The sequence below is a fragment of the Lissotriton helveticus genome, chromosome 11, assembly GCF_964261635.1.
Source record: "Lissotriton helveticus chromosome 11, aLisHel1.1, whole genome shotgun sequence".
NCBI lineage: Eukaryota > Metazoa > Chordata > Amphibia > Caudata > Salamandridae > Lissotriton > Lissotriton helveticus.
In genome coordinates, this window is record NC_136072.1 from 667,709,074 (window position 1) to 667,721,892 (window position 12,819).

Sequence of the window (12,819 nt, forward strand, 5' to 3'; positions counted from 1 at the left end):
TGTACTGTGATTGAAGGATAGCTTTTCCTGGTTTTTGGATGTGGCGCATTAGAATGCATAATCCATGTCCTTAATAGGAATTCAACTTTCCTTCATGAATGGTCGGGCATTTTATATTCTAGGGTGTTTGTATACAAGTCTGAATAATATTATCTGAATAGCTTTGATTTTCCCTGTCTCCATATCTAATGGACTGTTGTCTGCCTTTTAACACCTTGTGTGCTCATGACGGCTCCCGGCCGTCATGAGTCACGGTAGTCATGTACCCATGATGGGCGGGAGCCGTCCGAACGTTGCTGCTCCGCCCATGCTCGGTTAATTCCCCGCCTGTGCGGGAGAATTATTCAGTGGGCGGAGTTCCGACGGCTTCCAGCTGTCATGAGCACATGACTACCGTGACTCAAGACGGCCGGGAGCCATCCTCAGTATGGCAGCCCCACGCCCAGCCATGCCCCCTCTCGCACCGCGGGGGAATTTGCCCCACAGCAAAGGGGTTAAACAGATAATCTTAAATCTATTATTTTCCCCTTTGAGGGCACTGACAAGCAGCGTGTGCCTTGCTGCCAGTGCGGTAGACCTTGCACTTCAGAGCTTAGCTAGTGGAGCTTTTTTTTTATCTATTAACTATGGCAGTCCATGAGGGCGAAGGGTGTAGACAGTGGAATTGTCAACTTTCTGGCTGACCTACATAGTAATACTAGAGCCAATGTGAGATATTCCCAAGATCTGAGCACAACTGGAAATTTTGACATCAGAAAGGGTGTCCGCCAAGGTTGTATCTTGGCCCCCTTTCTTTTTAATTTTTATATTAATGACCTTGATAGTGTGTTGCAGAATGTACAGTCCGACTGTCCTAGAGTCGGTAGGCGTGGGATCCCTGTACTTTTATACGCAGATGATGCGGTTTTAATTTCTAGAACTGAGAGGGGCCTTCAAGCCTTATTAAATGCTTTTAAATTGTTTATGACGGATAGAGACCTTATGGTCAATAACTCAAAATCATACGTCATGCATGTTGGCCAACAACCAAGAAGGAACTTTTCATTTAAACTTGATGATGTTGTGATCCCAGTAACTAAGAAATTTTCATATGTTGGGGTGCTTTTTGACTCCAAGCTTAATTGGGGTCCTCAACTAGCAAAAAAAAAAGGGGAACTGGCCAGGGTCAATGCCTCCATCTTCAATTTCGCATCGAAATTGGGTAAAAAACCTACTAGTGCCATGTTGAAACTCTACAATGCAAAATCGGTAGCAACTGTTACCTATGGCAGTGAAATCTGGGGGTACACTAACTATGAGCAGCTGCAGATTGTTGAAAATTCTTTTCTAAAGCGCATTTTGTGTGTTCCAGTAGGCTTAATCTCCACAACGGCCCCCTCGCTGCTGGGGATCCCTGGCTTCACCTTGGGGATGCCCAACAGGGACCATCTCACAGGGAAAGCCAGGACGGGTTCCCCAGCGGCACACAGCGCCAAGAAACCATGCAGGGAACGTGCGCTCTACAAATTCAGACTAACATAACATAACACCCAACCTATCGGTACATGAAGAGTTAGGGATGCAATACCTAGGTGACATCCTTTCCCTACGCCCATTGATTTGCTGGCTTAAACTGTGGCTAAATCAGGATATACCACTGACCCACCTGATTATGAGCGACTCTATGACCCAGGACAAGGCAATGGCTTCTCCTTGGATAAAATATGTGAAATCCTGCCTTGTCAAACATGGCCACTTGGCCGCTTGGATCTGTTTGAATATCCTAGTAAGATTATAAAGGGTGATCTGGAGGCAATTAAACGGGACTTCCTTTCGGATAGAAAGATCCAGAGGGAAGAAGTTGAACTCCAGAAACAAAGTGTTAGAAAATTTGTCATGTTGAAAACATGTGATACTGCAGAGCCATATCTGTTAGGCACACTGACCTCCCAGGAAAAGTTCCTGGTAACAAGGTTCAGGTTAAATCTTTTTCATCATCTGCTGATCAGACCCAAAACTGATGTTTTTAACAAATCGGCAGCACCCTGTGGCTGCGGCGGAGAGTCTCCACAGGATATGCTGCATTTGATATTTTTATGTAGATTTTATGACTATCCACGCAGGCGCTATCTGGTCACTCTTTTAAAAAAAACTTAATTTTACTCAAATTAGACCAGCCCTAATGTATTTACAGCTTTTGCATCATGACAGTATTCTCCATATTGTTGAATTTTTAAAATTGACTGTTAGGCTAAGAAATTGTCTAGATATGTAGTGGCTCTTTGATATGATTGCACTGGACACTTTTTCCTCGCTGTAAAGCTGTTACTGCACTTTTTCACTCTGGCACTTTACTTGATATATGTACAAAATGATTGTGTTTTTAATTGTTTTTAAATGTATATGTATATGTACTTTTATGGTTTGTGTAAAACCGAATAAAGTTTCTGAATTGAATTGAATTGAATTATCTATTAACTAATACAGAATTTAAGGTGCCTTAAAGATCTTTTCAGGTGCCTGTTTTTTTTTCTTTTTTTTTTACTATAATCAAGGTTTTGGGGTTAATTAAACAAGCACTGGCGTTGCCAATAGGTCTCGCAGTAGGAAAGTTGGAGCTATTACAATTGCAAATAACAATGCCTTTTATTTTTGTTTTCATTTTAAAAACATAAAGGGCTTTGTCATTTACAAAACCAATAGCTCCAACTTTCCTACTGCGAGACCTATTGGCAACGCCAGTGCTTGTTTTATTTATGTGTTGGTTTTTGAAAATAGCAACATTAATAGCTTTGTCAGTTACAATGTCAATAGTTTTAACTTTCGCAAATGTGACACCTATAGCATTTGTAATGCAATGTGTGTTGTATTTACGTGACTTAGACATATTGATATTACAAATAACAATGGCTTTTAATTTTGTAAATAATTAATACTTAAATAAAAGTTATTGTAATTTATAATGGCAATAGCTTGAACGTTTGTAAATAACTTTGGTGAAGATTATGTTCAGTGTATTTTATTGTGACGAAAATCCAAGAACATTGCATTTGCACCTACACACACACAGAGCCACACACACACACACACACACACACACATATAGATGTGGTGGTGGTGGATCTGGGGGATATGGTGGTGGTGGATGTGGTGGTGGATGTGGTGGTGGTGGTGATGGTGGATGTGGTGGTGATGGTGGTGGATGTGGGGGTGGATGTGGTGGTGGTGGTGGATGTGGTGGTTTTGGAGGTGGTGGATGTGGTGGTGGTGGATGTGGTGGAGGTGGTGGATGTGGTGGATGTGGTGGATGTGGTGGTGGTAGATGTGGTGAAAGTGGTGGTGGATGTGGTGGTGGATGTGGTGGTGGATGCGGTGGTGGATGTGGTGGTGGTGGTTGATGTGGTGGTGGTGGATGCAGTGGTGGTGGTGGATGTGGTGGTGGTGGATGCGGTGGTGGATGTGGTGGTGGTGGTGGATGCGGTGGTGGTGGAAGTGGTGGTGGATGTGTTGGATGTGGTGGTGGATGTGGTGGTGGATGTGGTGGTGGTGGGTGTGGTGGTGGATGTGGTGGTGGATGCAGTGGATGTGGATGTGGTGGATGTGGTGGTGGATGTGGCGGTGGATGTCATGGTGGATGTGGAGGTGATGGTGGATGTGGTGGTGGATGTGGTGGTGATGGTGGATGTGGTGGTGGATGCGGTGGTGGTGGTGGATGCGGTGGTGGTGGTGGATGCAGTGGTGGTGGGTGTGGTCACACACACACACACACACACATATAGATGTGGTGGTGGTGGATCTGGGGGATATGGTGGTGGTGGATGTGGTGGTGGATGTGGTGGTGGTGGTGATGGTGGATGTGGTGGTGATGGTGGTGGATGTGGGGGTGGATGTGGTGATGGTGGTGGATGTGGTGGTTGTGGAGGTGGTGGATGTGGTGGTGGTGGAGGTGGTGGATGTGGTGGTGGTGGATGTGATGAAAGTGGTGGTGAATGTGGTGGTGGATGTGGTGGTGGATGTGGTGGTGGTGGATGCGGTGGTGGATGTGGTGGTGGTGGTTGATGTGGTGGTGGTGGATGCGGTGGTGGTGGTGGATGTGGTGGTGGTGGATTCGGTGGTGGATGTGGTGGTGGTGGATGCGGTGGTGGTGGAAGTGGTGGTGGATGTGTTGGATGTGGTGGTGGATGTGGTGGTGGATGTGGTGGTGGTGGATGCGGTGGATGTGGATGTGGTGGATGTGGCGGTGGATGTCATGGTGGATGTGGAGGTGATGGTGGATGTGGTGGTGGATGTGGTGGTGATGGTGGATGTGGTGGTGGATGCGGTGGTGGTGGTGGATGCGGTGGTGGTGGTGGATGCGGTGGTGGTGGTGGATGGGGTGGTGGTGGTGGATGGGGTGGTGGTGGTGGTGGAAGGGGTGATGGATGTAGTGGTGGTGGATGTGGTGGTGGTGGGTGTAGTGGATGTGGTGGTGGATGTAGCTGTGGATGTGGCTGTGGATGTGGCGGTGGATGTGGCGGTGGATGTGGTGGTGGATGTGGTGGTGGATGTGGAGGTGGATTTGGAGGTGGTGGTGGTGGTGGATGTGGTGGTGGATGTGGTGGTGCATGTGGTGGATGTGGTGGTGGTGGATGCGGTGGATGTGGTGATGGTGGATGTGGTGGTGGTGGTGGATGCAGTGGTGGTGGTGGATGGGGTGGTGGATGTGGTGGTGGTGGGTGTGGTGGATGTGGTGGTGGATGTGGCTGTGGATGTGGCGGTGGATGTGGCGGTGGATGTGGTGATGGATGTGGTGGTGGATGTGATGGTGGATGTGGTGGTGGATGTGGTGGTGGATGTGGTGGTGGATGTGGTGGTGGATGTGGTGGTGCATGTGGAGGTGGATTTGGAGGTGATGGTGGATGGATGCACACATGGATGGATGCAAATGTGAATTGGTGGGTGAATGGATGCATGGATACGTTTATAGTTGATAGGTGTATACTTGGATGAATATATGGTTGGATGGGCGTGCCTGCATGCGAGGGTGGATGGGTAGAAGTGGCAGCACACGGAGATGGATGAAAGTGTGAATGGGTGGATTTATAGAAACTGGATAATTTCAGATACAATTTATAATAAGAGGCGCTTTGCAGGCAGAGAAGGTAGCATTTTCTATTGCCTCAGAAGACATGGTTGATAAGTAGGTCCATCGCACTAGTGTTAAGATAATTTTGAGCCTTAATATTTTTTAATAGATCGGTTGGGAAAATCATCCATCTATAATACCATGGAACGGTGTAATCATTCTAAAATGGACAGTTCTTTTTCTAAGCTAACAAATCAGCCACTCGTTAAAATGCAATTCCTGTACATTTTACATGTCTCCGCAATTCGAAATAGAAAGAAAGCCGGGTGGCAGAAAAAAATGACGTTTTCTAGCCCAGAGTCTGTCTGTAAAGGTGTTAATTCTATAGCCAAAACGCCCGACTACAGTTGCGAATTGCATTAGAAACCTGGTATGAAGAAGCCATCGGAGCAGTTCTCAAACGACCCTCCCAGAAAAAAAAAAATATACTTTCGAATTAATTGGTAAACACAACAAGCGTACACATGGCGGAAACAAAGTTATCGAGGTAAAGCTTTGTAAATAAAGGGTGCAGTCTGTAACACTTACCTCGAACGAGAAGTTTAAAACAAAGTAGGGCAACACTGTATCACCCTATCCATGTGCATTTTAGCAACTGAACGCCATATATATACGAATTTTGCATATATAGGTCCGAGTTTAGGTGTACATAAAATGTTGCGTTAAAGATTCAAACTGCATCTTAATCCACTTAAATAAAGTAAGAACCCATAATTAAAAATAAAAGTCACACAAAAACTCTTAATCAGGCGAGGTTGGTGAAATTACATCAGCTTGATTCACCATAAACACTTTTTTAGCAAATGAAATCAAACGTAATTTCCCGAACCGCCTGTGTACTGCAGCCTCTGTTATTGTGAAATAGTAAATATTTGCTTAGGAATCAGTCCATGACAGGCCGCCGCGCTTCGGCCTGATGAGAGATCAACATTATCAGAGCGAGGACGGTCCAGGCAGGGGCAGTCCTCTTTTCATATCTAACGCCTCTAAGATATAGCACCCGCGCTTAGATGCTAGCTGACAATTGTTCACGGGCGTTGAACAAACATGCTCTGTTGTGCATATTCCGCAGCTGTTCCAGCCCCAATCAAACAATAACACAGGGTAAAATGTGTCAAAGCATCCAGCATTCCCTACCCTTCGCTGGAGTTTGTTCCACTCCACGCGCTGTAGCTCTTGCTTGACACGGACTTTGTGACAGAAGTATTTTTTTCTGCTAAAAATAAATAAATAAACACAAAGTAAATAAATAAAAAAGGTGTCTCTCACACTTCACTCATCGCAAAGAGCTTGTACAATGCGGTAGTCATCACGTGCGACATGGAAATACTCCCCACATAGGATAACAAGTATGTGGATCAAAAGAAAAGTGCGATTTAGTGCATGGGGGAGGGGGCATATTTACAAGGCCGGGAGAGAAAATAAAGAAAAAAAATGAGGCGAGAGTGGAGAAGATAACGAGATAGACGAAAGGAGGGTCCGGCTGGGAGCTGGAAAGAGGCTAAAAGGACTGAAAGGGAGGGGAGAATGCACGTAGCACATTCCAATGAAGTCTGGTGGGGGGCGGGGGTGGGGAGCAGGCATATGGTGTTTGAGTGAGCAGCCTTTGATGTGGGAGGGAACAGCAGGGGGCGGAGAAGCAGATTGCCTTCAAGGCAGGAGGCAGGCAGAAGGCTCGGGCAAGCTCGTGCACGAGAACACAAGCACTCGTGAAAAAACTCTTTTTTGGGCTCATGGTGAAACTCTTGGTTTCACTGCTATAGACTCGTCCTATTCCATTCCTGCGGAATGGAAATAGGCCGAGACCTAAAAAGGCATGTAAGAGTACCTAAAAGAGTCCTGGATAGTCCAAAATGGTTTTATGAAATGGCCCTGCAATTAGCATAGCTTGGAATTCTATCCTGTTGTATTTTTTACCTTTCCAGTTGAGAAAATAGAACATGCCGAAATACGATAAGCAGGCTGTTAAATAAAAGAGCAAATCACTCAAAGGGAGATATTTTGCGTCCTGTGCTTAGACATCAGGAAGACAAGGTGAGAGAAGCAGGGTTGGCAAAACGGGGAAGTGGGGGGTTGGTGGGGGCAGAATTTTGAATATTAAGGTATGTCTCGAAAAGTCATCAGAAAACATCAGTAGCAAAATGACATTTCTTCACATTATTCAATATGGGACTACAATAATTCTATTGTAATTGTTATATTTCAAATATCTAATACATATGGGACCAAAAAGCACATACACTTACTTTTTAAAAAATGCATAGATTACTTTCCTTTTAAATACTGCCCCAGCTGTTGAGATGGCCGCCAGTGGAGTAGCAACGCCAAATCCTATGGGCAGTGAATTGCTAGCCTCAACAGCCTCTGCCTCTGCCTCTGCCTCTGTAAAAAAGAAAAGAAAAGATAATTAAAAAATTAAATATAAAACCTTTTTACATATTTGTGGTTTGTAATGCGGTTCCTTTGATTTTAAAGGGTTAACTTTAACAACCACATTAAGGATGCTGGCAGCTGCAATCCAGATTAAGGGCCTTATTTAGAGTTTGGCTGATGGGATACTTTGTCAAAATATGAGAGATATCTCACCTGTATTATTGCAAGTGCATTACAGCTTATGGCACTTGTAATATGGGGGACAGGATATCCATGACCGTTTGATGGAATAGTCCATCTGCCAGATTCTAAATAGGGTCTCAAGTGCCTGGTTTAAGGTATGATGGACTATCCAGACCAATGGACATCTCTGTACATTGAAAGGAACCACCCTCACAGTGGTTAACTTTAATGTAAGAAAAAGCTTGGTGGATGGCTGTCATTAACTTTGATAGTTGTTCACTAGACCAACTCCAAAAGCGGGGGATTATTTATGAAAAAGAAAAAACAGGATTTTTCATGTGATGACGGACAGCTAAAAAAGACATTACACCGTCTACTCAAAATAGGTGTAATGTCCTTCCTCTGATGGCACGTACTTCTTCGGGCCATTGGAGGAAGCTTTCTTGTTGATGGAGTCAATGGGTGATGAATCAACGGGAAATGTAAGGTTTTGCAATGGATTACATTGTCAGTCAAACTCTAAATCATCTAGGGCCTGATTTATATATTAGCAGATATGTAGCTCCATCATAATGGTGATGAATATCCTGTCTGCCAAAATATAAATTCCATAGGATATAATGAAATGTATAATTCGTCGGACGGGATATTTGTCACTGTTGTGACAGAGTAACCCATACGCTGAAATATAAATCAGGCCCCTAATCATCAAATTGGTTGTAACAGATACTATTGCAACTAATAGTATACACCGTTGACTCAGCAGGAGTGAATCTACAAGCAAAACTGAAAAGGGATAATGCCGAAGCTGACTCTGTATATACTATACCAAAGTACGGTATAGTGTGCACGGTGTCCAGGGAGACCCCAGATGTATTACAGAGTCTAAGTTAGGTAAGTACTAACTGCTCTCTTTGTGCTAGCGTGGGCGAGAAATGAGGGTTATCAGGAGGGTTTGTTAATCAGTCATTGTATTAACTCAATCAAGACTGAAGGCACGCTCTCAGAGACTGAATCCAGACCAATGGGATAAGTATAGAAAAGGTATGCTTGTATTTTATTTCTAGAACCAAGCAGGACTTGGTACAGGTAGGTAAAATATACCTTCCATTATAGAACATTTCAAGAAGTGCAATTGGGAATCGATTTACAATCATTATAGGCTTGTATTGGTTCAAAAAGCAGTTTAAATTGCACATTAATTACTTTGGATTACTTTCTCGTTACTTCTGGATTACATCGACTACTTGTGGTAACATGCCTAGATACCATTCCAGGATCTCACAATACACAGTAAGCGAGACGTTTTAGGGTTTACAATTTAGTTACTTTTTCTTTCATACAAAAATCAGTGCAACACAACATTTTTGGAACAAAAACTCGCAACATTGGTTCTTATGGAAGAAAACTGGTTATCTGTTTTAAAGGTAAGTAAACGTCTTATGAGTGGGAGTTTTGGGGGTTAGGGCCAAGGTTTCACTCAAATTGCACTGCAGCGGCCGGGTGCAGAGTGCAGGGGCCCAATGTTAGCCAATGGGGCCAATGGGGCCAAGGGGGCATTCATCAGGGATTGCTTACGGTAGGCCACTTGGCTGGGGGAGCAAAGCTTCTGGGGTCAAGGTCAGCACTACAAGGGCCAATAATCAGCACAGGACCTGCACCACCAGCTGCACAGGAGAGGCCAGGTGCAGTGTGGTAAGGGGACGCTGGGGACCCTGTGGATTCTGATGGGGACCTTTGGTCCAGAAAAGATGCTGCTGGCTCGGGCAGGGAGATTTCCTGGAGGTGACCACTGGCTGGAGAGGTAAGTTGGGTTCTTGGGGATGCCTGGACACTGTTGGTTGGGCCACCCAAAGACATGGGGCATCAGGTGCAGGGGTTACTTTCGTTGTTGGGTCTTTTTTACCAGAGCAACATCGCAGAGCTGCCTGGATCCTTATTCTGTAGGTGAGTCTTGGTTGAGCAAATCCAGTGATCAAAGGAGACAGAGCCTTAAAGCTGGTTGCAGGGCAGGTCCTCTGGGCTATGGGGGCTGCTGGACTCGCTGGGGTTCTACTGTAGGCAGGTTGAAGCTGGGACAGGCCGGTAGGACTGGAGCCAAAGCAGTATGTGTCTTCTTCTTCCTGGGTGAGCACGGCTCTTCAGTCCTTCTTCTTTCTTCCTCGAATCTGAGAAGGAAAGGTTCAGGGTTGACCTTAAATACTAAATTTTGGGGCATTAAAAGGTGGGTGCAGGTTGGACCAATGGGTCCCTATCTTGGGGTGGGTACACCCCCTAACATGCAACCCTCCAGTGGGAGGGGGGCATGAGCCTCGTCATAATTGGCTGGGTCCCCTCATCTTCAAGATGGAGGGGACTCAGATTTGTGCTTCACCTCGCCTCCCACACCTGAGGGGTGAGCTTGGCAAAGGTGGGCACACTTCTCTCCTTAGCTTGATTTTTCCACTGATTCTCCCTCACCAAAGTGGGGGGCAGAAACGGGGAGAGCCAGTTGCCGTGGGAATCAAAAAGCAGGGACAGCTTCCAAAGGCGGCAGGCCTTTGAAGCTTTCCCTTCATGGACCCAGCCCATCCTAGGGGTGGAGGCTTGACACCTCTGCCCAGGATGGGCTTTGTTTCTCGACACAAAGAGTTGAGGCTCTTTACCCAGGGGTCCAGAACCCTGTCTGGTGGTGACAAATGCTGGGTAGCCAATTAGGAATCACACCAGGGCTAGTCATTTTTCTAGGGGCATCTCTACGATGCCCTCTGGGTGCATTTTACATTAAATCCCACACTGGTGTCAGTGTGAGTTTAATGTGTTACCAAACTTCCCAGGTTTTAGTAAAGCCATTAAGGAGCTGTGGAGTTTGTAATGAACAAATCCTACACCATATCCTCTTTATGGCTTTACTACACTTACAATGTCTAAGAATGGACTTAGACACTGTAGGGGTGCTGGGCTCATCCTACTGTACCCTCACCTAATGGCAAGTGCACCCTGCTAGAGGGAGGTCCTTCCTAGGGCGCAGGTAGTGAGTTGCAGGCATGGCTCACAAGGATGTGTGCCAAGTCGACTCTTCACTTTTCTCTGCACCATAACACGCAGCCTGCAAGGCAGTGTGTGGGTTTCAAGGTGTGGGGCCTCTAAGGGTGGCACAATGGATGCAGCAGCCCTTAGAGGCCTTCCCTGGTCAATCAATCAATCAATCAATCAATCAATCACTCAATCGTATTTATAGAGCGCACTACTTACTCGTGAGGGTCTCAAGGCGCTGAGGGGTGGGGGTGCTGCTACTGCTTGAAGAGCCAGGTCTTGAGGAGTCTTCTGAAGGTAAGCAGGACTTGGGTCTGCCGTAAGTGGGTGGGGAGGGTGTTCCACGTCTTGCCGGCGAGGAAGGAGAAGGATCTGCCGCCGACGGTCGCTCGTTGGATGCGGGGGACAGCGGCGAGGGCGAGGCTGGCTGAGCGGAGTTGGAGGGTGGGGGTGTAGAAGTTGAGTTGGACGTTGAGTTAGGCTGGGCCCGTGTTGTGGAGGGCTTTGTGTGCGTGGGTGAGTAGCTTGAAGGTAATTCTCTTTTCGACAGTGAGCAAGTGTAGGTCTCTCAGGTGCGAGGTGATATGGTTTCAGCGAGGGACGTTGAGGATCAATCGGGCGGAGGCGTTTTGAATGCGTTGCAGTCGTTACAGGTGTTTGGCAGGGATACCTGCGTAGAGTGCGTTGCCATATTCCAGCCTGCTGCTGACGAGGGCCTGGGTCACTGTTCTTCTTGTTTTGGTGGGGATCCACCTGTAGATCCTGCGGAGCAAGCGGAGGGTGTTGTAGCAGGAGGAGGAGACAGCGTTGACCTGTTTCGACATGGAGAGGGAGGAGTCGAGGATGATTCTCAGGTTGCTTGCGTGGTCGGTGGGTGATGGTGCTGTTCCTAGCGTTGTCGGCCACCAGGAGTTGTCCCAGGCTGAGGGGTTGGATCTGAGGATGAGGACCTCCGTCTTGTCCGAGTTCAGCTTCAGTCTGCTGTTCCTCATCCATTCAGCGACGTCCTTCAATCCCTTGTGGAGGTTGGTTTTGGAGGTGTTTGGGTCCTTGGTGAGGAAGAGGATCAGCTGGGTGTCGTCGGCATAGGAGATGATGTTGAGATTATGCTGGTGAGCGACGTGAGTGAGGGGGGCCATGGAGACGTTGAACAGCGTCGGGCTGAGGGAAGAGCCCTGGGGTACGCCGCAGATGATGTCGGTGGCGTCGGAGCAGAAGGGGGGGCGGACGCTCTGGGTTCTGCCGGAGAGGAAGGATGTGGTCCAGTCCAGAGCCTTCTCTTGGATTCCAGCATCTTGGAGGCGTGTCTTTAGTGTGCGGTGGCAGACCGTGTCGAAGGCAGCTGACAGGTCCAGGAGGATGAGGGCTGATGTCTCTCTGTTGTCTAGTTGGGTCCTGATGTCGTCAGTGGCGGTGATGAGGGCTGGTTCGGTGCTGTGGTTTCTATGGAAACCGGACTGGGATGGATATAGGATGTTGTTGTCCTCGAGGTAGCGGGTCAGTTGCGTGTTGATGACTTTCTCATAGACCTTCGCCGGTAACTGGAGCAGAGAGATGGGCCGGAAGTTCGTGAGGTCCTTGGGGTCCGCCTTGGGCTTCTTGAGGAGGGCGTTGATCTTGGCGTGCTTCCAGCTATCCGGAAATGTGGCTGTCTCGAGGGAGAGGTTGATTACTTTTTGAAGTTGAGGTGCAATGGCTTCTCCCGCTTTGTTGAATATGTGGTGTGGGCAGGGGTCTGACGGTGATCCTGAGTGGATGGAGTCCATGATCTTGCCTGTTTCGTCGTTGTTGACGTTGGTCCAGGAGGTAAGGCGGTTGATGCGGGAGGTGTTCGCCGGTGGGGTGGGGTATGGCGTTGTCGGGGTGGTCGAGCGTTGAAGCTGTCATGGTTGTCAGCGATATTGCGGTGGAAGTAGGTGGCCAGCGAGTCGCACAGTTCTTGTGAGGGCGGGATGTCATTGGCGTTGGCACTGGGGTTGGAGAGTTCCTTCACGATGCTAAAGAGTTCTTTTCTGTCATGTGCGTTGTTGTCCAGGCGGGCTTTGAAGGACGATCTCTTGGCTGATCTGATGAGGTGGTGGTATTTGCGGGTGGTGTCCTTGTGGGCTGCCTGGCTGTCTGGTGTCCGTTCGTGGAGCCATTTT

General features: G+C 47.3%; 1 protein-coding gene across 1 annotated transcript in view; it reads right to left on the reverse strand.

Annotated features, from left to right (window-relative positions):
- Positions 1-12,819, reverse strand: part of LOC144791758 (zinc metalloproteinase-disintegrin-like VLAIP-B) — a 4,238,988-nt gene that overhangs the window by 251,806 nt on the left and 3,974,363 nt on the right. Inside the window, exon 19 of the mRNA XM_078666527.1 lies at positions 7,351-7,486. Within this exon, the coding sequence (XP_078522653.1) occupies positions 7,351-7,486 (136 nt within the window). The remainder of the gene's footprint in view (positions 1-7,350; positions 7,487-12,819) is intronic.